The sequence below is a fragment of the Oryzias melastigma genome, linkage group LG10 (assembly GCF_002922805.2).
Source record: "Oryzias melastigma strain HK-1 linkage group LG10, ASM292280v2, whole genome shotgun sequence".
NCBI classification, from domain to species: Eukaryota; Metazoa; Chordata; class Actinopteri; order Beloniformes; family Adrianichthyidae; genus Oryzias; species Oryzias melastigma.
In genome coordinates this window covers 19,396,934-19,420,276 of record NC_050521.1, presented here as the reverse complement: position 1 = coordinate 19,420,276, position 23,343 = coordinate 19,396,934, and the positions used below count along the sequence as shown (strand labels likewise).

Below are 23,343 nucleotides of genomic sequence, written 5' to 3'. Positions count from 1 at the left end.
TCATGCTCGGTTTTGACCTTTGCCTGCCTGACTCTGATTTAGCTTTTTGGACTTTTATCTGTGCTTGACTCCTAATTCTGCCTGTTTGTGACAGCTGGAAATTGATTTAAAGAAAAAAAAAGCTAACTAAATGCAAACCTAGAAAAAAACAATTTGATTTTTTTTTTTTTTTTAAATCACAATATTTGGTGACCACTTATATGTGAGCAATCACAATATAAAATCACACACAGAATTGTATTAGAATGTTTATTTAAATATAGAAATAGAAAGTTCCAACTTCCTTATACAAAGATGGTCAAACCCTAAAATAATTCCTTTGAAATGCAGTTCTTTGAGACAATAAGAAACACTAAAGTCCTCCACCACTCATCTTTTGATCTATTTTGCAAGCATGCAGTCAACTTTTAATTAGGATTATGCGGTTTTATGCCAAAATCAAAATAACTTGTTTCTTTTTAGGGCACTTTTTCTAGAGAGCCTCTAAGTTGTGAGCGGGACTCAATTTCCCATCATCCCTTTGATTACACACTCCTGTTAGCTTAAAGCCCCTCACACCCTCAATCTAAGATTTGAGGTGCAACAAAAAAGGCGAGCAATATTAGATCCATCCAGTTTTGAGGCAGATACCAGCTAAAACGAAGAAAACAAAGACATACATGGATCTAGTCATCAACAAGTGAATGGTTTGCCGTCATTGGGTCTACGTAACAGCTAATGTACACGCTTTTTCCAACAGCATTTTTTTTTTGTTTGGTCTTGATTCACAATGATTTGAATAAAGAAATATTAAATAAATGCAAATTGAATCTTGATTTTCTTTAAATATGTCTTCCATCGTGAGAAAAATGCCACGAGAACATGCTGAAAACACAATTTTCATTGGAGTGGGTCTTTAAAATATTAAACATGATAATGATGCACAGCCGACTCTATATTAACTCAAAACCTTTTTTAAACAAAAAGCAATAATGTAAAATTCAGGATCTTGGAATCAGTCCTATAAATATCAATATAAATTAAAGAAAAACCAACAAGATGATAATTGTTTGAAAATATCAGAAAGCGGGGTTTAAAAAGACATTCTAACAATGAGTTGTATGGATTTGTTGCACTAGAATTGCAATTTGTGAATTTCTGATAGATAATACATGGCTAAAAAGGATACACTGACAAATAAATTGAATTTATCTCAAATTGTAAGTCTAAAAGTGAACAAATAATCTGGAAAAACATAAAACCATAAAAAGGCCCTGCAGTGACAGACTCTGTGCCATCCTAAAGTGAACAGAAACAGTAGACAGGAGAGCAGAGTGGTACCTCATGTACAGTTAGAGACAGTAGCATTAGGCTACATTATTTATCCAGTGCCATGTCTCATGTGTAGAACAGCATTCAGACAGAACAGTGACAGCTTTCAGTACAGTAAGCCACATGGGGAGATGCTGTCTCTGTCTCTCCCTCGGTTTCTCACACACTGAAACGCTACATTATTAGAACTAAAACCATATTTTTTAACAGCCTTGTTACTCTGGATTACGTTTTGATCCCTGCTTCACACCAACCGCAGTCCTCCATCACGCAAATGGCAGTGTGATGACTCAGCAATAGCTATTTTCAAAGCTGGAATGAAAAGAAACTGCACTCAGAATGGGGTAAAAACAGCATCTAAATCCAGACCTTTTTAGCCAATAAATAATGGTTTAAAACATATGTGCATGTGATCATTATGTGAAAACAAAACTGTGGAAAACTGAAAGGAAGTGTTTCAAAAATAAAACAATTAAAAGTTATTATAAGCATTTCAAACGGTTCAAAACTTATTTTAATTTTCTTAAGGCAAGTAAACAGTTCTATAAATAAATTTGGATTTTGTTATTGTTATAATAGTAACAATATAATGTATTATTATTAGGAATATTAGGATATGAGGTTATTGTTGTGATTACTTTTTTAAAGAGCATTTTGAGTGTTATTTACTATCTATTTTAATAGATCTATGGTAACAAGGTAATTTCCCTTTCGTGGGATCAATAAACATCTATCCTATTCTAATAGAATTGTTTGCAGCAACCTTCCTCCCTTTATCCTCCAAGAGCTTTCAGAGACAGATGGTCGGAGAGGGAGACTGGGAAAAGAGGAAGCCCATCCTGATGTTCTATATATACCCCAGTCCCAATAGTAGCTGCATCTCCGTTGCAGCTTTGTCAGCCAGAGCAAAGGACAGCAGTCAAGCTTGATGAGGAGCCCTTCTGTCTGGTTTGGTCTGGTTAGGGAGCTCCCAAATGAAGCAAATTCAATGTTATTTACTTAGAGGGCCTTCACAACTTTTGAGTTTGGGTCTAAAATGAAAAAAAAAACTCTTCAATCTAGTTATTGCAAAATAAATAGTTATTCCAAGGGGGAAAAAAGCAACTTGTGCTGTTTGTGCTGCAATGACGTGCTTCAGCTGTGGTGTGTCTTTTGCTTGTTTTTCATTGAAACCTAGCAGGAAGTGTTTATAGTAAGCTGAGACTGTGGGTGAGTGCCATGTGAGAAAGACACTGATATGTTCTGCTGCTTTCTACCAACTGTGAAAGAGAATATCGTGGTGCTTTCAATCACAATGGGGGCAAATATTTTCGCTTTCTAGCTCAACTGCATATTTTTATTCACACATGAACATTCCTTTGTTTTTTGGCATTCCTCTCCCAGAACAGTCCCATCAATTTTGTTTTTTTTATTAGATGTATTCCACCTGTCTTTGTTGGAACAGGTTACAATGTGACTTTTTCTACAGACTAAATTCTTCCAAACAAAATTGTAATGATTTTTTTGGTGTTTTTAACATATTCTTGAGTATTTTTCTGATGCTGAAGGACATATACAGTATATACTGTATATAAAGAGTATTCAGCTTTAAACTGCAAACCTGAGTATTTCTTTATTTGAATTACTGTGAATCAAGAGCAGACAAAAAAACTGCCATTGTAATTGTAGGCCTGACGTAGAAGCTACTAATGCAACCCACCAGTTCCCCGCTCTGATTTATTCTAATGCACCAACTTGCAGACAAATAGATCCATGTACGTCTTTGTTTTCCTGGTTCGAGCTGGCATCTTACTCAGAACTCAACAGCTGGATACCTCAGATTTTGCTCCACATTTTTATGGCACCGGTGATGCTCAGTTTGAGGTGTGAGGGGCTGTAACCCTATGGGAGAACGTGTAAACAAAGGGATGATGGGAAGTGAGGCAGGCTTACTCCATCCACACTCACAATTCAGAAGAGAAATCAAATCAAATCAAATGTGTAAAACCAATGTTCTGTTTCTTTAATAAATTAAGTTGTCTTTTAGGGATTTTAAGTGTCAAAAGGATTGATTTCCCCTTAAATATACATTTCCTAAAATAAGAGACTGATCTCTTCTTGCACAATTTTACAGTTAGGTGAGATCAGATATTTTCTTATACAAGTTTACCACTTAACTTTGTTAAAATATGACAAGACTGCGGGACAGTCCGCACAATATTTAGTTTAGTTTAGTAATCAATTCAGTTCAAAATTACAGCTTTATCAAATATAAAAAATTTATGATGAAAATCAAATTTTTTGTTTTAAATTATTAACTATGCTACATGTTTCTTTAGGTTGTTTCTACCGTCATATTTGTACAACCAGTACAACAGTGACAAATTCTGTGTACTTATAACACATATCGGATCACAATTATTAGCAGTTTCTATTATTTTGCTTTAGAAATATGTTGTTTTTAATATTAACCTGTTCATGCATAAAGTATATGAAACATTTCACACTCGTGCATTTATGGGGAAAACAACTTAAAAAAAAGATCAATTCTTACTGTAAGATGTTTTCAGTTTGAGTCGTGTAAGAGATTACAAATAAAATAAAGGATTATGACCCACTCTTTAGGCACATATTTTAAATTGTAACTTAGTTGTAACTTATAATGGATGGCACATTTAAGAAATTAATGCTTTATTTATTAAGCTTTTTTTTCGATTGAAGCCTCATTAGTTGTGCTTTATAGCACACAGTGTGTAGAAAAGTGTGAGTCCAACAAAGTATTGCTTGAACATGCACTTCCTGTTCTTCCTTCAAGTAAAGTTTTTTTTTTATCTTTTTCAAGATTAATTTCACGTTTACTTGTAAATGATTCATTGGGTGATGTCTGCATTTTGGAGAAACTTAATTTTATGAAGTTCTAGCATAATTTGTTTCTTTTTGGTGAAAATTAGTGCAAAAATCACATCTATAAGTGTGTTAGTGGTCATTTTTAGCATTTTTTTCCCAGATGACAGGAAATGTTTTTTGAACTGTGCACTGTGGGCCTGTCAAGCTAACAACAAAAAAGCAAAATGTGAAATAACATGTGAATTTATGCATATATGCTGTGTTCTGACACACTCCTGCAAAGCTTTGTCAGAGCGATGAACGAAATCCATGTAGGTCAAACATGTGAAGCTAACGACTCCCAAAAAACATTGTAGATGCACAAGTATGGTGCATCAAAACTGCAGGACATTTTTTTTTATTTAGAAAAGTCACAAGATCAAATATAAAAGGATAAAAATTGGAATGTTGGTGCAGGATTGGCTAATTTCATTAAGAGCAGCATAAAAAATATATTAAAGTATTACTTGAGTATTGATTTTTTTTATGCACATAACAAAAACAGAATCCTTTAAGCATCTTTAAGACTAAATCCATCACAGCAGACTAACATGAATCAGAGGAAAAGAGAAAAAACAAATAAACAAAACCTTAACAAATGGTGAAAGCTGCTAAGATATGTATAGAAACTTGTAAAGGGATTTAAAAAAAAAAAAGAAAAACCAAGAAGATGTGCATCCCTCAGGGACTGGACCCAGGTGAAACCAAGCCATACTGGCACACTGTTTTCCACAGTGGCCCACATCAACAAAGAGAACACAAACACAAGGTCCAAAACAGGGCTTATATAATGTTTTTTTTGTTTTTTTCTCACAAACATGGTAACTGCACAGTCATTTTCCCCGAGGTCAGCTTTGCTCAGCTGGGGGCAGCAGACATGAGCAAGGTTTATTGTGATGCACAGACCAGCCTCAAGACTCACAGAACGTTCTCAAACACACTAACAAAGTAGCATCGACACACAATGCCACGGGAACAAACGTGCAATTATCAGTGGACAAACAACCTTCTCTGACTGTGACACTAACAGATAGTGGGCAGAGGAGAGAGGCTGTGCCTTCTTTACTCATCACATTTCCAGGGTCATCTGCTGTGTCATCATCACACCCCACTGGCCGCCGGCATGCGAATTTCAGCATCCTTCCCCCTTTGCTCGCCGCTTGACTGTTTTATAAAGTCTCCACGCAGAGAGAAGCACAGGATCAGGTTACTTTGCCAATGCATTTGCCGCCCCGTGTTTTGTGATCCATCACCTCCTCGATTATACCCCTCCCCTGTCAGGCGGAGGGATTGAAAATCAGAAAATGATTTGAGAGGTGTGAGAGAAGACGAGGATGAACGGAAAGGTTGCATTTGTCGGCCTCGCCCCTCCACATCCGAGAACTTGAGCTGTTATGCTTTGATTTAGACGTCAACACTTGAGCGGCTGTAAGACGACACTCTGTTTTGGTATCATCACACAGGGACAATTAGTCCCTCATAAGACCTTTTAGATTTAAACTTGTACTATTGAAATTGACACTTTATCTTAAAATGATGCATTTTTACAAATATTTTCAATGTTTCTAGATATCCCTAAACCATTTTAATGTAAAATGATGAGAAATATATTTCACGAAAAATATTAGCCTCTATAGCAGCACATGAGGGGCTTTGGCCACTACATTCTTTGCTTCCTTCCTGCTCTTGAGCACTGAGGACACAGGAAGGAAGGAGGGCAACCATGCAAAACTAAATAATGCAATGCCTCCCTACATTATGACCCAGTAAATGGCTGGTTTTGCAAATGATCTTAACTTCTTGAGCTGTGTCTGACAGCACAATCAGTAGGATGAATCGAGCAGCCCCCATACAAAGCAATGCCAGCTCCTTCAACTCAGGAAAACTCTTGGGAAATAACTTTGTGTGGACAGGATGTGCTTGCTCGGAAGAGGTTATTATCTGGAGATCTTTCATTTGAAAATGGGTGTACTGTCTAAACAAAATTAGTAAAATAAATAAGAAAATTGGAGGTGGGGTTTACAAAGGTCTAATAAAGCAAAATGACTTGTTTTTAACTGAATTACAAAATACTTTTTATAACTTCAAAAGAAATGGGTGGTTGACACCACAGGCTTGCAGCAGGAAGTCCAACTTCTGCACAAATTCCCCTGCAGGTATGAGTGAACGTTAATTAGATTTATGCCGTTGCCACAAAGTGAGCAACTCAGTCCCGTGACAGCCTCGATCGTCCCACCCTACCTTCGGTGTGGCAAGTGGAGGACAGGATGGTGCTCGGAGGGCGGAAGAGGTACGGGAGATAGCGAGAAAAACATTTCATCTTCTCCGGTGCTGGAAGACGGGTGAAGAGCGATGCGTTTGGGGCTCCACATCCGCACTGCTGCCGCCACAGCCGGTCAGGGGATGTTCCGGGGAGGTGCGGGAGGGGAACGAGCCTCTGTGTCCGCCGCGCGGGAGGGTTATGACAGCATCACTTTCCCCAGACGAGAAGCAGGCTGCACGGTCCAGGGGCTAGTGCGACCTGGTAGTTCACTCCTCCGATGTGAGGGGCCGAGTTGTTTATGCAGGACAGGGACTCCCATCTGTCTCCACAGCTGGGAGGTCAGAGTGCGTGTGGTCCAAACGCGATAACATCCTCTCTCCTGCGTGTTTGTCAGCTGATTAGAGTAAACACAACAATTTCGGCTGTTTACGAAGATGCCAGATATACGCGAAAACAGCGATAACTACTAATGTATTCAAAAGTCAACTTGTTTCCTAAGCAGGTTTTTAAATCAAGTAAAAATAGCGCCACCTTGTGACACTTTTAAAACGATTTTTTAAAAGCTGTTCACAAAACTAAATTTGACTAAATGTGTTATCTCCGTCTTTTTTTACCCTCTAACTCGAGTTAGCAAAGTTACCAAAAATAACAAATAAATATCTGACATATATACACTTGATTGCCATAACTTAATTTGATACTATAATTGTCAGTAAAAAACAGTAAACTTGTGTTGTATTTGTTTTTGCCTCTGTTCTCGTTCAGAAATCCCGCGAGATTTGCGTGTCGACTAAGCCAAGCGGAAGTACATACAGGGCCTCTTTTCCGCCGGCCCTAGAGGAGCAAACGGCAGGGTAAGATAGCCTGGCTAATGCTTCGAAAAGTTATCATTGTCCATCCTCTCACTGATGTTATAGTGTGACCACGTACAAATGTCAAATCATCTAATATGTCGATATATATTTAAGAATTGATCATATTGGCCCTATATTGTAGATGCCTTGTCAAAGATCTATCAAGTGTATATGAGGCATGCTAGGTCCGGCGTCTGCATGTGTTGCAAGCAAGTCATATATAGGTTCCTGCTGTATAAAAACATAGTTATTCCAACCTCACACACTCTTCGAGTTGTGTTTTTAAACAGTTGTTTTTTTAATTCAAATGTTATGTGACAAAAACTACGTCCCGATTGATTTTGGCTAATGCTAGCTGCTTAGCTTAGATTGCCATTAGCATGTAGCTACGAAACTTGTGTACAATTTGAGTGCTTTTTGTCACTGAACGTTGTCTTATTGCAGGCTGAAAATGTACGTTATTATTTTAAACAGTTATGATTAAGCCATTCCAATCACTCAAAGTTTCCACGGAATGTCGTTGATATCAGTGTCAGGAATCGGAACGTTTTCAATTAAAGCTGCATGGAAAGGTAATATTTGTTCGTCTGTGTCCACAGCATAATGAAGCTGAATCCATTTGTAACGTCCTCCCGCCGTAAGAACCGCAAGAGGCATTTCAATGCCCCATCCCACATCAGGAGAAAGATCATGTCTTCTCCCCTTTCCAAGGAGCTCCGGCAGAAGTACAATGTGAGGTCCATGCCCATCCGTAAGGATGACGAAGTCCAGGTACTGGGATTAAGATACCTTATAAATACATTGGTGGATATTCTGACTGCATGCAGAACTTAACTAGTGCTGTTGTTGAATGCAGGTTGTTCGTGGACACTACAAAGGGCAGCAGATTGGCAAAGTGGTACAGGTCTACAGGAAGAAATACGTCATTTACATTGAGCGTGTGCAGAGAGAGAAGGCCAACGGAACCACAGTCCATGTCGGCATTCACCCCAGCAAGGTAAAATATGTTGTTTTTGTGCAGTTAAAAGTAGTACCACTTTTATTACCACCACTAACTTACAGACTCTTGGGCATATGTGCAGATTTTCTTTTTGACTGATGTTATTTGCACGTATTTACATGGGAACAAGCACAAAACTGATGGAAAGTCATGTTGGCCACATGAAATACTTGCAGCCAAGATGCTCATTGCTGCATTTAAGTGCATTCAAGGCTAAATGTTGTTGGTCTTTCATATCAATCTAGCCTCAACCCTTCGTCCAGGTCCGTGCGGCCAAGAAAAACTTCAGAACTGGCCGCGCGTATTTAGGAAACTATGTGAATAGTCACTTTCTTTAAAAAAAATGATAAAACAGGTGGCACAAGAATGTTGATTCTGTCTGAAGCTGAAAAAATGAAGTTTGATTTGTGTTCAAAACTGTAAGGACCAATGAAGTACTTGATCAGACTTGCATACAACATTTTTACGCTTATAATTAAGTCCAACTCAGAAAGCTCTGCAATTAAGATACAGTGATGAAATGTGTGCTAGTTGACTTTGATGAAACTATTTAGTTTGGCTGTTATTTTACCACAATTAGGTTGTTTCTATGTTATTACAAAGATTCTCGTTCTACCAAGAAAAATGCAAGACCTTTTTGTAATCTTTGGGAATCATTAATTGTGATTGTTTAGTTTGTTTGAGACACATGTGTCCTTTAATGATATGTTTAAGATATAATATAAGACTTTTCTCTGTTGTTTGGCTTTTTTCTGTTTTGAGTTTCTGCTGTTTGTGCATTGTTTTAAAATGTGATTACAGTTTCTTTTTTAGGTTTTCTGTTTATACAAGTTTTGAGTTGAACTTTAAACAGATAATGTGCAGCATAATGCAAGGTGAATATTTAAGTAACATCATGCCTTTTAGTTTAACAATTAGTTTTGTTTAAGACTGGTTAATCGCTCATAATACTTCCAGCAAAGATGCACATTGCTGCATTGCCTGCACGCATTTTAACCCTCATGCTCTTTTATGGGGTCCAGGTGACCCCACCCGTACATTGACGTGTGATCCTTCCCATGACAAAGGATTTTGTCTTCCACGGACACCAGTGGAGATAGAAAAAAATCCTTGGGTAAAAAAAAAGGTTGTTGCTGTGTTTTGTTGGGTCCAGATGACCCCACTTTTAATGAAAACATGCCTAGGATGCCTCAAGAGTTACATCCGTCCAAGGCTAAATGTTGTTGATCACATATTTAAAGTTAAAGGTTCTCATTAGCTGTCACACACATAGGTGTGTGAAATTTGTTTTCTGCATTTGAAAAGTTATTAAGCATTTTAAGTGTTGTAAAACTACAACCTCTAAACCAAAACAGAGAGATGTTTCTCTTTAAATACTTGCTCCTTTTTATGAGATAGGTTTTGTTTTTGTGCTACATCGCTAAAATCATTTCTTAGTGTATATGTATTTAGCATACAGTCTTCTAAGTTTGTAGTTGCTGTTAAAAGTTGGTTAAAACATAAAGGTTGATATTTGAAGCAGACCTGTCAAAGTCCTAATTTAGTAGTTACTTTTTCATTTACTGTGTTTTCTTTGTTTATTTATTTATTTATTTTTTACTCTTGGGCTTTATTTTCTTTCAAAAGACCGATATGCAGGAATTAAAGACAAAAACTTCAGATCCAGTTGGCCGTAGTTATCAGATGATCCATTAGAAGCATGGTCTATTTGTTTGAAAGATATGCATGTTATTAAGAACACATTGAGCCATGTGTACATTTTCACAAATATTGAATGACTGGGAGTAATGAGCAAATTGATGTCAGAAATGTCTTTTTTGCAGCCTTGGCAGCTTCCTGTAGATGTCGCCACAGTCTATCATCAACTAGCTTCGCTCAGAGTGCTCCTCACTTGGATCAACCACTCTCATGTCCTCCTTAACTAGAAATGGAGTAGAACTTCTCTACATGCTAAATGTTCTATTTTGAAAGAACTAATCTAAAGCCTTTTGCTTTCAAAACTTAGGCTGGTCATCTTAAAGTTAACTGTCAAACCCAGAATGAGTGGATATTGCTGATATCCTAATTGACACTGGATTATTCTTTTATTTGGTCACTGGAAAAGTACCATATCAGCCTTTTTTTGGATATCAATGCAACATTCCTTGTCAATAACGTTGGGTCTGCGCCAGAAAACAGTTGTAAAGGTCACTTTTGTAATGCAGCCAATTTCCTCCAGACAGAGGGCTTCAGCTTATACTTCTCAATGTTGCTCACACTTAGCCCTAAAGCACAGTCTGTTTTTGTCTAATGCAATGTTGGTAAAAAAAATGTTCGAAGCTACCTAAAAAGATTAGGCTCTTTGGAAACCCAAAGATGTTCATGAGTTTAGTGTAGTTGGTGTTATCAAGACAACTTCATAAGATTGGGTAAGCAGATAACCCAGGAAGAAACGTGACCCAAAATTGCATTGCATCTGTTTTGAATATTTACTTCCACTAGCTTAAGACAACAAAATAACAGTTAATATACATGCTTTCAGAAAGTTCACCATTTTGTTCACAGAGTGTGTACTATTCCTGCTTTTTGTTGTCTTTTCTGCAGGTGGTTATCACCAGGCTAAAACTGGACAAAGATCGTAAGAAGATCCTGGAGCGCAAGGCCAAGTCTCGCGCTGATGGAAAGGAGAAGGGCAAATACAAGGAGGAGACCATTGAGAAGATGCAGGAGTAAAATGATCTTTGTTATCAATAAACTGTGTAAATGGAGATCACTTGGTCTTTTATTTGTGCCATTGGGTGGGAAACCAGCATCACTCACAATTTTTTTTTTTATTAACTCTTTACACTGTTTCACACAGTGCAATAATGCAAGAAACAGATTATAAAAAACTTACACCTAAATATTAACTGAATTACCAACATGCACTCAAGTGTAATACAAACACTGCAGAATGCAGGGATGTTTAGCAGAATCCTTACATTTGTTTTACATCCAAATGGAGATTTCAATGTCACATTTGCTGCAGACAAGATCTTTGAACAATACATTTAATGCTTCACATTGCTGAATTTAGTCTCAGCTGTTGAATCCTGGGAAAATGTTTGTTCTGTATAACCTGACCTATTGAAGGGTTTTTGAATTTAATTCATAAAAGTTTTGACGACTACTAGCAGTAGGTAGTCGATATGAGAAATATTTTAGCACTGAAGGAGATTTTTGATGGCTTCACATTACCTGCTAAAGAAGTTAAATGCAGCAAAAACTGAACAAATCAACATAATGTGAACATTTGATACTAAATGAAATGTTTTAGAAGAATAAGATAAGATTTGTTGGATGTAAATTCTACAAAAAACATAAATTCAACCTGAAAACCATGGATAATTAAATTAATATTTGAAGTTCATAAAATATAGATGAATGCCAAAATGCAGTGTTTGATATGAAAAAATACAATAGAACTAGAGGTGCAGGTGACAACACAAAAACATGTCATGCACCAGAACTAAAACAAGTGAAACAATTATAAAACTAAATATAAAAACTTTTGCCTAAATTTGAATGATTGAAGAATATCAAATACATTTAAAAACTACATTTTACTGAAATGTTGCTTAAAACCCATTTTCCACACTGTTAAAAGAGTATTTAAAATTAAATATTTAAATAAAATAAAAAAAAAATCTTCTGTCTTTTGTCTCTTGTTACTTGACAAATAAAGTTTCATACTTCAAAGAACGTCCTCAACAGCTTGAGGAGCAGCTTACAGTTTGTTTTTAATATAAGTATGATTTCAGAGACAGAAACATCCTGTTTCTACTTCCTCCCTCTGTCAGAGTCATGTGATCCGCGCTGCCTTCTCCCTGACGCTGTCGGGCAGATCGTCGTTCTGTTGAAGTTTCTGAAGTTTAAAGTTCGCTGTAGTTTTGCGTAAACCGCTCACCATGGCGGATCAGAGGTTCGCCATCGTCATGTCCGTCATGACCCTGTTTTGGGGCATCGTTGGAGGAGTTGTTCCCTGGTTTATCCCCAAAGGACCGAACAGAGGGTAAGCGCGATAGCTCCAATGCTGTGGAGGGCTAAAAGTAGCTAGCGCTTAATTTTATTTTATTTTATTTTTTTTTTACATAACTTTCCTTTCTTTTCATGTTGCGCAAAATACACCTTTATTTCAACTTCACACTTGCTGTAATAAGTGTTTTCTGCGCCAATTTGCGCCATTTACATAGTAGTTTTATTTTCTAACCGAACATAGCATAAAAAAGTTTGGGTTAGCTAAAAGCAGCTAATAAAGACGGCCGATTTTTAGTGTGTGGATTGGTTTAAAAAAACTTTATTGATTTAAACTTCCTGACAACAAAAAGTTTTTAAAATGTGTTTGCTTCTAACTCGTGTTTTATGTCTATGTTCTAACTCCATTGCTTCCTTTTTTTTGGCCTTCTGACAGTCTTGTCACATGATTAACTAAAACTATTAAAAATGTCCCTTTGTTGCTTCACAAATATAACATAACTTAGTAAAATAGTAATTAAAGTGGACTCAAATAAGAGTAGCATAATTTTAAAAAAAATTACTACGATATAATTAAAAGTTGTAAACAAAAAGAGGGTGGAAAAACTGATTCAAGAATACATTTTTGAATTAAAATACTATTTTGTTTGTTTTTACTGCTAATAAACTCAAGTAAATTTAAAATATAAATATGCTTAGGATTATACGTATATTTTAAGTTACTTAAGTATATTTAAACACTCCCTGTTTTTGCTTTTTTCCAGAGTGATTGTCACTATGCTGGTATTGACTTCAGTCTCCTGCTACCTTTTGTAAGTATTGTCATTTTAAATGTATTATTCCTTGTTTTTTTCTGCTATATTTGAGTAAACTAGGAGGTTTGCATATTATTTAAAACATTTAAACAAAAAGCAAAGTTTATGATTGAAAATAGCTATTGTACTACAAGTTTAGGTTTTACACAAACATGTAATTTCTTATTAAGTATTTATAAAGACTTTCACTTAAAAAAAAACAAAAGTCGTAGGTAAAAACACAAAAATGAGTTTGATCATGTGGACAATAGAGGGCAGTAAAGGTCTAGTTACTTTACAGCAAAGTGTCAGAGAAATTGGTGGTTAAAGTTTTTCTTTGACTGCTCTCCTATGGTCACATGTGTAATCCACATCAATGAGGAATTTGTTGACATTTGTGATCTTATTTTTTTTCTTTCTGTCAGCTGGCTGATAGCTATCCTGGCTCAGTTAAACCCATTATTTGGACCATCACTTTCTACTGATGTCATCTGGTACCTAAACTATCACTGGCCTTAATTTATACAACCAGAAACCTGCCATCTAGAGGTACGTTTGGAAATTAAACTGTTATTAATGAAAAAAAAATCAAACTTACTTACTGACAGATTTATTCTTTGTTTCTTTAAAATTAGCTTAATGGACGGTGCTCATCATGGATTCTCTGGACAACGGAGGAGGACCGCTGTGGCCTTTTTGTCAGAACATTCCTTTTGAATCGCCTTACACCTCAGATCCACGTGTAATTTGGTTGAGTGATGTCCACACTGGTGCCTTGTTAAAACCCTTCTCAAAGGACTGGAAAATCTACGAGAGCATGCTTTGCTTTAAATTAAAGTTGTTGGTTTAATATACTGTGTGTATTGTGCTTGACATGATGGAGCTTTTGTCGGTGTTGAATGTATTGCTTTCGATGAAAAATAAATCCACAAACTTAATAGATAGATTAATAGATGTATAACTGATTTGTCCTGTCTTTTTTCCCCAAAAGCTGCAGCCTAAAAATAGTATTTATGCTAATTTAAAATACAATGTTTCCATCCATCCATCCATCTTCTTGACCGCTTCTTCCCTTTCGGGGTCGCGGGGGTGCCGGAGCCTATCCCGGCTACTGAAGGGCGAAGGCGGGGTACACCCTGGACAGGTTGCCAGTCTGTCGCAGGGCCTCAATCACACACACATCCACTCTCACATTCACACCTAGGGACAATTTAGAGTCACCAATTAACCTATGAAGCATGTTTTTGGACGGTGGGAGGAAGCCGGAGTCCCCGGTGAAAACCCACGCATGCACGGGGAGAACATGCAAACTCCACACAGAAAGGTCCCAGCCGGGATTCGAACCGGGGCCTTCTCGCTGTGAGGCAAGAGCGCTAACCACTTGCGCCACCGTGCAGCCCACAATGTTTCCTCTCAACTAATTAAATTTTACTTTAAAGTTTACATCCCTTTAAAATGTCTGTTAATTCTATAAAGTATAGTTAATTTATAGATCATATGTGGCTTAGGTCGGCTTGACTGAGACGGGGGAAAAAGGCGTATCGCGTTTTTGACCTTCCGACTTGCCGTAGTTTCTACGTTGACAACATGGCGTCTGCAGACGTACACGTCCGATTATGCGAGCAAGAAATACTTAAATATGATTTGGAAATTAAGGCTCTCATTCAGGTAAGAATATTTATTTAGAAAGACTATAACGCAATTAATTCGGACCTGGTGACGGTCGGACATGACAACGCGGAAGTAAACAAAACAGCTGATTTTCCTCTAAAGTTTTCACAACAATTAGCCGGCTTGGCATTTAATTTACTTTTATTAAAGTGAATTCTCAGTCAATATCGTCGGTTTTAATGTGAATGAAACAGGTGGTTTGTGAAATGTAATTATAGAGGAAACGCTTTCCTAAATTTTCTAGTTCATTGAAATCGGTTCTTATGCATGAATTTCAAAATAAAATATGAAAAAAAACACCTTTTATGTTTATCTTAACTGTATTGTGTGTCAGTGAGATATTTATCACTCGCAAATGTAGATTGTTTGTTCACTTGCGCTCCTTTAGTAAATGGTCTTACTGCAGGGGGCAATGAGTAAATAAATAATGCTAATCAAACATGTTCTCGAAGAACTTGTCAAATGCAAAGCGACCATTGTATTGTAAATCTAAATTTCTTGAAAGTTTTACTATTTTTTTTCAAATTATTATTTTTGATAGAAGTTGGTTTTTAAGCACTGTGAAGCTGCAATTCAAAACATTTTAAGTTAATATTGATGTTTTATGCTTTTATTTTGAAGTAATGCCCGTCATTTAAAGGATAGCGTCATTTTTAATATTAATATTAGTAGGAATACTACAGAGCAGTTTGATTTTATTGATTTAATTCTGATCCTATAGCTATATATTATAATTCAAGGATCATTATAGCTGCTAATATAAATGAGGAAATATCATTAAAAAGCAGTGTTTTTGTAAGAATATTTATTGTCATTTATTAATGTTTAATTGTGTTTTCCCTCTCAAATTTCAAATATTTTTTGACAACTTCTACTCAAAATAACAATCTTTTAAGCTGCATAATGTATTAGTTTATCCATAAAAAGTCCATGTTTAGAAAAATAACTTAAACCTTTGCAGCCAACATATTAATTTCTATTCAACTTAATTCTCTATATTTAAGATAAGTTTGAGTTAACTATGAAAATGTTGATATATCAGAGCTTTCCTTATTGATTACTGAATGTCATTCTTTTCTCGTCAGGATATCACAGAGTGCAGCGGCCCTCAAAGCAAGCTCACAGAATTAAATGCAAACATAAAAAAATGTTTTCACAACCTCAGATCAAGGATTGAGGTACGACATGTCACTCACTCACACACACACACACACATATGTACACGCAACAATTTTATTTCTTTTGTTTTTAGGACTTGAAGCAGACAGCGTTGGAACAGGACAAACTGTCAGAGAAGCAAGCGTTGATCCTTCAAGTGGAGGGCCACCAAAAGCAGATGCTGAGGTGATGTCCGGCATCATTTGACCAAATGCTTATTCTAGTATTTATGCTTAGAATTAAATATGCTTTAGTTGCTATTTTATGAACATGCAAATGATTTGTTTTTTGTATTGTGTAGTAATCAGACAGCATGGAGAAAGGCCAACTTAGCCAGCAAGCTGTCGATCGACAACATGGAGAAACAGACTCTTTTAAATGGGACCGATAACACCACAAGACAAAGGTAAATAGACATTTATCTGCTTTGATTTTAGTTAGCTTTGCATTTTTACTCTGCTTTCCAAAATGAAATTACATATTTTAAAAATATTACTGCTTTTTTTTGGATTTGCTGTAGTTTTGGTGACGGCTGTGTTTTTGGAACAGGAAGTTGACCAAAGAGGGGATAGCTCAGACCACCAGTGACATTACAGAAAACCTCATGAGCATCAGCCGGATGATGGCCCAGCAAGTTCAGCAGAGTGAGGAGACCATCACCACTCTAGGTAAGGAAACGTGCAGCATTATCTCTTAATTTGAACTGCAAATTTCTTGTAAAATAAGTTTAACATTTAGTGTGGTTTAGTAGCAATTCAATTTAAATCCATCATAAAATTCAGAGTTTGAAATTAGAAGATTTTAAAGCCTCAAGAAGTTTTTTCTCTTTTGTTTTTCAAGCAACCTCTTCCAAAACGGTCCATGAGACCAACGAAGAGTTTAAAGCCATGACGGGAACCATTCAGCTCGGAAGAAAGCTCATCACCAAGTACAACCGCAGGGAGCTCACTGACAAGCTGCTCATCTTTCTGGCATTAGCGCTCTTCTTTGCCACAGTTCTTTACATCCTGAAGAAGAGACTTTTCCCTTTTCTGTAGACGGCAAACCCACCTTTCGCTCTGTCGTAGATGAAAAAGCTCCCGGCTACGGTTCTCTGGGGCCAACAATTAGCAACAAGCTAACAAAGAATTACTAAAAACTCCTAATATGTTGGAAAAGCATTTAAAATACTGTCATAAAATGCAATGCATTTTGAAAGAAAAAAAGCAACACTTTCTATATTCAGCTGAACACATTTTTTCTAGATAAGGATGTAATTTTTTAAAATTATTTTGACGTATATTTAAAGTAACATAACAGAATTACTGGGGAGGAGGAAAAAAGCTTAAAAAGTCAAATTATGAAGGAGTGCTGGACCATTAATCTTTTTATTCCTGAACCATAACCTCAAAATCAGTTGGATTTAATGTAAAATATTATTGTGTGAATATGTACAATTACTGTAATGATGCAATATTAATATATGTTTGCTTATTTTACTTTTTTTTTTTTTATTTATTTTTGGTAAGAATTGCATTAAGTGTTTAAAATAAAACACTTCTTTTACCTGAGTGGTGCTTCATTGCTTCATTTTTATTTTATTCGCTGCATGCAGATTTAAAATCCAGAAACTGCAGCATCTATGAGCATGTGTGCGGTTGTCTCTTGGACAGCAGCAAATCACCAAATTTCAGAAGAGGAGTAGCAGTCTTCACACCAGCTCAGATAGAGCCACACGCACACTCCTGCCTTTCTGCAGATAAGACCCGGAAAAGCTGAATATTCCGACCTGTTTCCCCTTGTCCCTTTCCAGTGTGGGTAAAGGGTGACTGGGATATTTTTAGGTCCGTGCAGCGCCGTTATCTGACGTTCGCCTTTTCAACACCACGGAGGAGAGGGTGGCCAGAGGAGCTACGTGACCTTGCTACCCCCTCTGCAACTGCCATTTTGTTGGGTAGATGCTAAATGATCATTTGTGAAAAGATGTATTCCTGAACTGACATCACACTTTTTTTCCTGAAGTGTAAATTCTCCCATCGTGACCTAAATAAGATGACAGATGTGCAGAGAGACCTGAGTGATGCATAAGCATCCCTCACTCTTGTAAAGTGGTGGCAGTCGAGCAGAGCCAGCTTGTTTGTAGGACTGAACACTTAAACAAGGCCTCTGCCTCTCTGTCCAGCAAATTGGACTATTATTGTGTTTAGCCTCAGCATATTGGTGATCAAGTGCTTTGGTTTGTATTTGAACAAGCAGGTCTCTAAAAAGCCGTTGTCCCACATTAAGATTTAAAAAAGCACCAAGTAATAAAGATTTTTACAGTTTTATATTAAACAGGAAATCATTTTTATGATCAATTTTCCCTAATTTTAAGTATATTTGTAAAAGTTTGAGTTGTTAAAGAAATTAAAAAAAACTTTACCAATGATTTTAATTGTTTTGCTTGACAGATTTAAGTTTTTCCGTCAATTATTTTATTCCTTATGGATTTAAAAAAGGCGTTTCAGTTAAATTTGTATTTATTTCTTCTAATTTGAACGGGTCAAGGTCACACCTGAAAGCGTTCGTGTGCCCCAGCTGTCTTTAAAAATTCAACAGACAGGTTGTAAAAAAACTCTAAACTTTTTGAAATGTTGTAAATAAAACATTTCAGCTTGTTTAAGCAAATTGAGGGATGTTTTCTAATAGCCCCTTAAGCATTTTAAGGAGACATAAACCATGTCAGAATTGCACAGACATCCTTTATAAGGTTATGGAGCATACGCAAATGTTAATCACCTATTTTATTTGAGTTTTCATTGCTCATAAAATTTCTTTACATTTTATGAGTAAAGTTTTGAATCAAAACTTTAAAATGATCATTTTTAAACAATATTTTGAATTTAACTGAGTTCATAAAGTAAATAAATAGTTTGTTTTTTCTTCATTTTATTGTCATGTCGGTTAAACACATTTTCACTAAACTAGATTAAGTATTTGGTTATTAAGACAAAATCAAATGAAAAAAGTAATCGAAATACTACTTAAATACAGAGAAACTAAGAGAATTCACACGTTTTTCTATGGTTTCAATCTGCATGCAGTCTTTTCAAAAGTGAATTTATTTTGGTGTTTTTTACCACGTCCTAATGCCGTGAAGAGAACCGTTACTGGAGGGAAACGGGTTCTGGACGTTATTCAAGTCCCCAAAGTTCATGTAGTTCCCGCTGCTGCTGCTGCTGCTGGATGGCTGCATCGTCTGCGCAGCGGCAGCGGCTGCGGCTGCGGGGCAGCTGCACGCATAGTTCGTGTTGCAGCTGGGGCTGCTGTAGTTGCTGAAAGCGGGGTAGTTGTTGTAGGCGAAGTGGCTGATGGGAGCCATGCCATAGGAAGGGTTGTAGGCGGTGGAGTCCGCGGCCAGGCAGGGCTTCCCGTCCCGCACCAGAACCGGCACCGACACCCTCCTCGGCGGCGGCAGAGACACCATCTCCAGGCTCTGGTCCTGCCTCTGCCGCTTGCATTTGTAGCGCCGGTTCTGGAACCAGATCTTCACCTGGGTGGGTGTGAGCTTCAGCACGCTGGCCAGGTGGTCCCGCTCCGGCGCGGAGAGGTACCGCTGCTGCTTGAAGCGGCGTTCCAGCTCGTACACCTGCGCCTGGGAGAAGAGGACGCGCGGCTTCCTGCGCCTCCGGGGCTTGGGTCTGTCCGGATCCTCAGGTTTAGAGTCCTCCAAAAGCTCAGCACGGACACCGAAATCATCTGGTTCAACCAAATACAGAGCGAAAAGTGCATGAGTGGGTTTTACGCATCAATAATTTGGGCCTTACAAGCAATGGATTGAGATATTTGAAGCTTCTAAACAGTATATTTCAATTATTTCAATCTTCATTAGTCAACTTTTTATTTAATTTTGCGTAAAAAAAACACTTTAAAATTACTTTTTGTTCATTTTACTCAAGTTTGCGCGCACTCTGCAGGCCTACAGCTTTGAGGCCAAAGTTGTTTCATCTCACCTTTTCCTCGTTCATCCTCAAACGCCTCTGATTTCTTGTCCAGCTCCACATCCATGATAGCTTTCCCATAAAACGCTGAAGTGAAGTTGAGCGCATGGGCTCTGCTGCCTTTGGATTCGTGGATATCCTCCCCGAACAGAGATGTAACCGTGGAGGAGGACATTTCCCGGAGAGGCTCCTGCTTCAGACGGGCCAGCATGCAGGAGGAGGAGGAGGAGGAGGAAGATGAGGAGGAGGATGTCGGCGCGGCGCAGAAGTCCATGCGAGAAGAAACCTCGTGTGAAGACACCATAACGTCTTGCTCCAGGTTTAATATATCCTTGACAGAGAAGGGAGTGGACGTGTTGGGGCAGGGAAACATGGCAAAGAGCTAAAACAAAAATAAAAGGTCTGTAAATCCGTCAGGAGAAAATAAAAAAAGTAAACTTCTGAAAGTGTTTACAAAGTCAAGTGGTGTCCCAGAATGATCTTGAGTGAAGAGCGCATTTTGAAAGTCAACTCTGTCTCCAAAGTTTTTCTTTTTTTGTTCATGGCTTCCCTTTCTCACTATGACGCAGAGAGGAAGAGGAGGAGAGAAGATGGAATGAGAGAAGCACAGGTTTCCTTTATGGATAAATTAATGCGTATTAAAGCTCAACCAACTCTTAAAACAATCGATTTAAAACTAACTCTTGACACCTTTTATTCCAATTCCCCATCATAATCACAATGATTGATTAAGTTCAAGTTTAACCACTTATGGAGTGTTTTTACGCACAGTAAGATATAACAGGGGTGTTCGATGTTTCGAACTGCGCAGACAAAAGGGGGGAGGATCAGCCAGCAGGTTTGGTCCCTGAGCTCAGAACCTGAAACCTGAGTGACACACTCTGCTGTCTGCCTCCAAGAGATTCTGGAGCCGCTGTCTGGCTTATCAGTGCGTGATAACAGATGACAACAAATCCACGCACACACCCACCCACCCACGCTGCAGGCCAGGTTATCCAAAATAAGTGTGGTGACACTTCAAGTTTGGACAATAAAATAGGCCAAGTTTGCAGCCCTTAACAGGCTCTATTTATCACTTAATTGGTGTTTATTCAGTTAATAACAATGTCTATAATAGAAAAATAAAGTAAATTTGAAAAGTAATAAAGCGGTTTAAGATGGAAGGCCGTGCGTAATGGCGCATGGCCTCCACGCGTTTCGTTGCCACCAAAGCTGTCGTTAATGCGCGTGGAGACGCTCACAGCAGACAGACAGTATTATCGTTTGTTTTATCTGCAGCGTTTAGCGCAGCCGCGGGGTAAATGGGTCCCCTGTCTCCGACCCGCCAATTGTGTTTATAGTTCTGAAGAGGATTTGTGCGCCTCGCGACCTGACGAATGGCCGTAAAATCTTTCTAAGCCGCAATGAGACGCACGGGCCAGGCCTCCATCATTTGGAGGGGATTCTCACCATTTCCCATGCAGCTAATGTGCACAAAAAACAAATAAAAAATGCACATCTCCTGGATACTAACATATTGTGTCAACTGTAAATTGAACATGACAGGTCTGGCATGTGTTATGCATCCCTAATGCCTCGTCCTGCAGCAGCGCCGCGCTCCCCTTTGACCTGTCTTTCTGCAGCACATCTCCAGCTCAGATAAAGCGTCAGATAAGGCTGCTTAAAAACTTCCGCCGCACGGACGGGTGGATATTTTTAAGGGGTTGCGTGTTGGAGCCTCAACGTGAGCAAGCAAGAGCCCCCTTCTCCGTCTGTTTCCCTCTTTAAGGCCCAAATTTATATTTAACGGTGTGATTATGTGTGATATATAATATAATCCATATAGTTTAAGTAGAGGTTTGTAACCTTCAACACAAGAGCCATTTGGTCCAGTTTCATACAAAAGTGACTCATACTTTGTTTTTATATTTGCATAGCCCTCAAATACTTACAATTATTGAAATATAACAATGTTATATTTTTCTCTGTGTAACATTTTTACTTTATTTGACTTTTGACAGCAGAACGTACAAGTTCCTTTCAAAATAAAACACAATAAAATCATCCAGCTGCAGCAGATTTACTTGAAATGCAAGAATGCCAAGAAAAACAGGACATTTCCTATCGTTATTACTTTTGCGGTCATTTCCCCCCTTATATTATGAAACATAGACATGAACACGTTGGTGTAGAATTCAAGTTTATTATTTAAAAAAATCTATAAATATAGATGCAATTCTATACTTTAAGAACTAGACATGTGTGCAGCAGAAGATAATATCATGCTTCTATCTTTTTCTAAATGTGAAACCACCACATAACTTACCAAAAACATTATTCAAAACAACAAACCTTTATTAATTCAAATTATTTACACTTTTATTTAAAACCCAGAAACAAAAACTGATTCTCCAGGGTTTCAGTTTGCATGCAGAACACTATTTCTAGCACTTTCTCCAATTTTCTTTGACCACAATTTCCATTTCAATTAAGAGACCTCTCAATTTTGGCCCTATATTGTAATATCTATAACTTTCCAGCATATTTTACTTATTCTTATTTCTTGACTTTTGTTTAATGTGATTCGATTCCCAACATGAATGAAATACTGATAGAAAAAAGGTTAAAAAAATCCCGCGTCCACTGTTAAAAACTGGAAGCAAAACCTGGCAGCCTTTTCATCCAATGCTTATGATAAAAGCTAAATATTTAAAGCACGATCTGCAAATATTTACTTAAGAATTAACAGTTGCTGGCCCATTTGAAAGCTTTTGCAGAGTAAACATTCATTAGAAACACAAATATGTGCACCGTTTATTGTTTTGGTATTTGAGAGATTTTGCACTTTTGTTTATGCATGTTCCTAGGCTAACTTTTTTATAGTCTATGTTAAGTTTGTAACATAACAGCTTTTTTTTTTATAAACGTAGTAAAGAAAGCTTGCTGAATTCTAATCAACAATAATAATGTATGGGCCACTGACTGTGTCAGAGCTATTTATGTAACATCTAGTCAGAATATTTCACAAACTCAACAAGAGATGCTAAAAAGAAAAATAATCTAATATATGATGGTCTTGTTAAAGGTGAAGGAGCAAACACATTTTGAATCTTTTCTCTAATGCTTTCTCAGTACACGTTGTGCTTAGTAAAGTAGGAATGGGGTATGCAAAATTCCTTAAACTAAAAAATATAGAAATTGAAGCCTGATTGCAGTTTACCACGTGGGAGGCTTTACATTTGTCATCGATCCAACTGACAGTAAGAAACTAGCATAAAACCAATATTTATTTTTATTTTTTCCTTAAGGTGGGTATAAAGTTCTAACATTTTAATTAGACAGAAATATTGGAAGTCAAGGAAACCTAACCTAACAGGGAATTTACATGCCATAAAAAATAATAATAATAAAAGAAAAAAAAATGGTCTTATGTTGTCTTTATACTTTAGTTTTTCTCCAATTTAGCAATAATGAAATAAAAAAACTCAACATTTCA

General features: G+C 37.3%; 5 protein-coding genes across 5 annotated transcripts in view; 3 read left to right on the top strand and 2 right to left on the bottom strand.

Annotated features, from left to right (window-relative positions):
• Positions 1-6,883, bottom strand: part of ppp2r2ba (protein phosphatase 2, regulatory subunit B, beta a) — a 38,285-nt gene extending 31,402 nt beyond the window's left edge. The window contains exon 1 of the mRNA XM_024284185.2: positions 6,418-6,883. Coding sequence (XP_024139953.1) covers positions 6,418-6,496 — 79 coding nt within the window. The 5' untranslated portion in view covers positions 6,497-6,883. The remainder of the gene's footprint in view (positions 1-6,417) is intronic.
• A 321-nt stretch (positions 6,884-7,204) lies between these two features.
• On the top strand, positions 7,205-11,042 carry rpl26 (ribosomal protein L26). The gene is made up of 4 exons (XM_024284188.1): positions 7,205-7,293; positions 7,893-8,064; positions 8,150-8,290; positions 10,877-11,042. The coding sequence occupies exons 2-4, from the start codon at positions 7,897-7,899 to the stop codon at positions 11,003-11,005; spliced, it is 438 nt and encodes a 145-aa protein (XP_024139956.1). The 5' UTR covers positions 7,205-7,293; positions 7,893-7,896; the 3' UTR covers positions 11,006-11,042.
• Positions 11,043-12,022: 980 nt separating this feature from the next.
• Positions 12,023-14,034, top strand: atp6v0e1 (ATPase H+ transporting V0 subunit e1). Its single transcript, XM_024283597.2, has 4 exons — positions 12,023-12,323; positions 13,051-13,098; positions 13,506-13,629; positions 13,716-14,034. Exons 1-3 carry the CDS (start codon positions 12,220-12,222, stop codon positions 13,597-13,599), a joined length of 246 nt encoding a protein of 81 aa, XP_024139365.1. The 5' UTR covers positions 12,023-12,219; the 3' UTR covers positions 13,600-13,629; positions 13,716-14,034.
• A 580-nt stretch (positions 14,035-14,614) lies between these two features.
• Positions 14,615-16,946, top strand: LOC112153390 (vesicle transport protein SEC20). Its single transcript, XM_024283581.2, has 6 exons — positions 14,615-14,748; positions 15,837-15,929; positions 16,004-16,095; positions 16,211-16,315; positions 16,459-16,577; positions 16,750-16,946. Exons 1-6 carry the CDS (start codon positions 14,668-14,670, stop codon positions 16,944-16,946), a joined length of 687 nt encoding a protein of 228 aa, XP_024139349.1. The 5' UTR covers positions 14,615-14,667.
• A 1,884-nt stretch (positions 16,947-18,830) lies between these two features.
• On the bottom strand, positions 18,831-21,607 carry nkx2.5 (NK2 homeobox 5). Its single transcript, XM_024283869.2, has 2 exons — positions 19,881-21,607; positions 18,831-19,626 (listed from the first exon to the last, which is right to left on the bottom strand). The coding sequence occupies exons 1-2, from the start codon at positions 20,239-20,241 to the stop codon at positions 19,004-19,006; spliced, it is 984 nt and encodes a 327-aa protein (XP_024139637.1). The 5' UTR covers positions 20,242-21,607; the 3' UTR covers positions 18,831-19,003.
• Between the last annotated feature and the right edge of the window lie 1,736 nt (positions 21,608-23,343).

Coding starts and splice junctions, on each gene's coding strand:
- rpl26 (XM_024284188.1), top strand. CDS start 7,897: ATGAAGCTGAATCCATTTGTAACGTCCTCCCGCCGTAAGAACCGCAAG. Junction 8,065..8,149: donor GTAAGGATGACGAAGTCCAG/GTACTGGGATTA, acceptor TGTTGAATGCAG/GTTGTTCGTGGACACTACAA. Junction 8,291..10,876: donor TCGGCATTCACCCCAGCAAG/GTAAAATATGTT, acceptor TCTTTTCTGCAG/GTGGTTATCACCAGGCTAAA.
- atp6v0e1 (XM_024283597.2), top strand. CDS start 12,220: ATGGCGGATCAGAGGTTCGCCATCGTCATGTCCGTCATGACCCTGTTT. Junction 12,324..13,050: donor CCCAAAGGACCGAACAGAGG/GTAAGCGCGATA, acceptor GCTTTTTTCCAG/AGTGATTGTCACTATGCTGG. Junction 13,099..13,505: donor TCAGTCTCCTGCTACCTTTT/GTAAGTATTGTC, acceptor TCTTTCTGTCAG/CTGGCTGATAGCTATCCTGG.
- LOC112153390 (XM_024283581.2), top strand. CDS start 14,668: ATGGCGTCTGCAGACGTACACGTCCGATTATGCGAGCAAGAAATACTT. Junction 15,930..16,003: donor ACCTCAGATCAAGGATTGAG/GTACGACATGTC, acceptor TTTTGTTTTTAG/GACTTGAAGCAGACAGCGTT. Junction 16,096..16,210: donor CACCAAAAGCAGATGCTGAG/GTGATGTCCGGC, acceptor TGTATTGTGTAG/TAATCAGACAGCATGGAGAA.
- nkx2.5 (XM_024283869.2), bottom strand. CDS start 20,241: ATGTTTCCCTGCCCCAACACGTCCACTCCCTTCTCTGTCAAGGATATA. Junction 19,627..19,880: donor TGAGGATGAACGAGGAAAAG/GTGAGATGAAAC, acceptor TGGTTGAACCAG/ATGATTTCGGTGTCCGTGCT.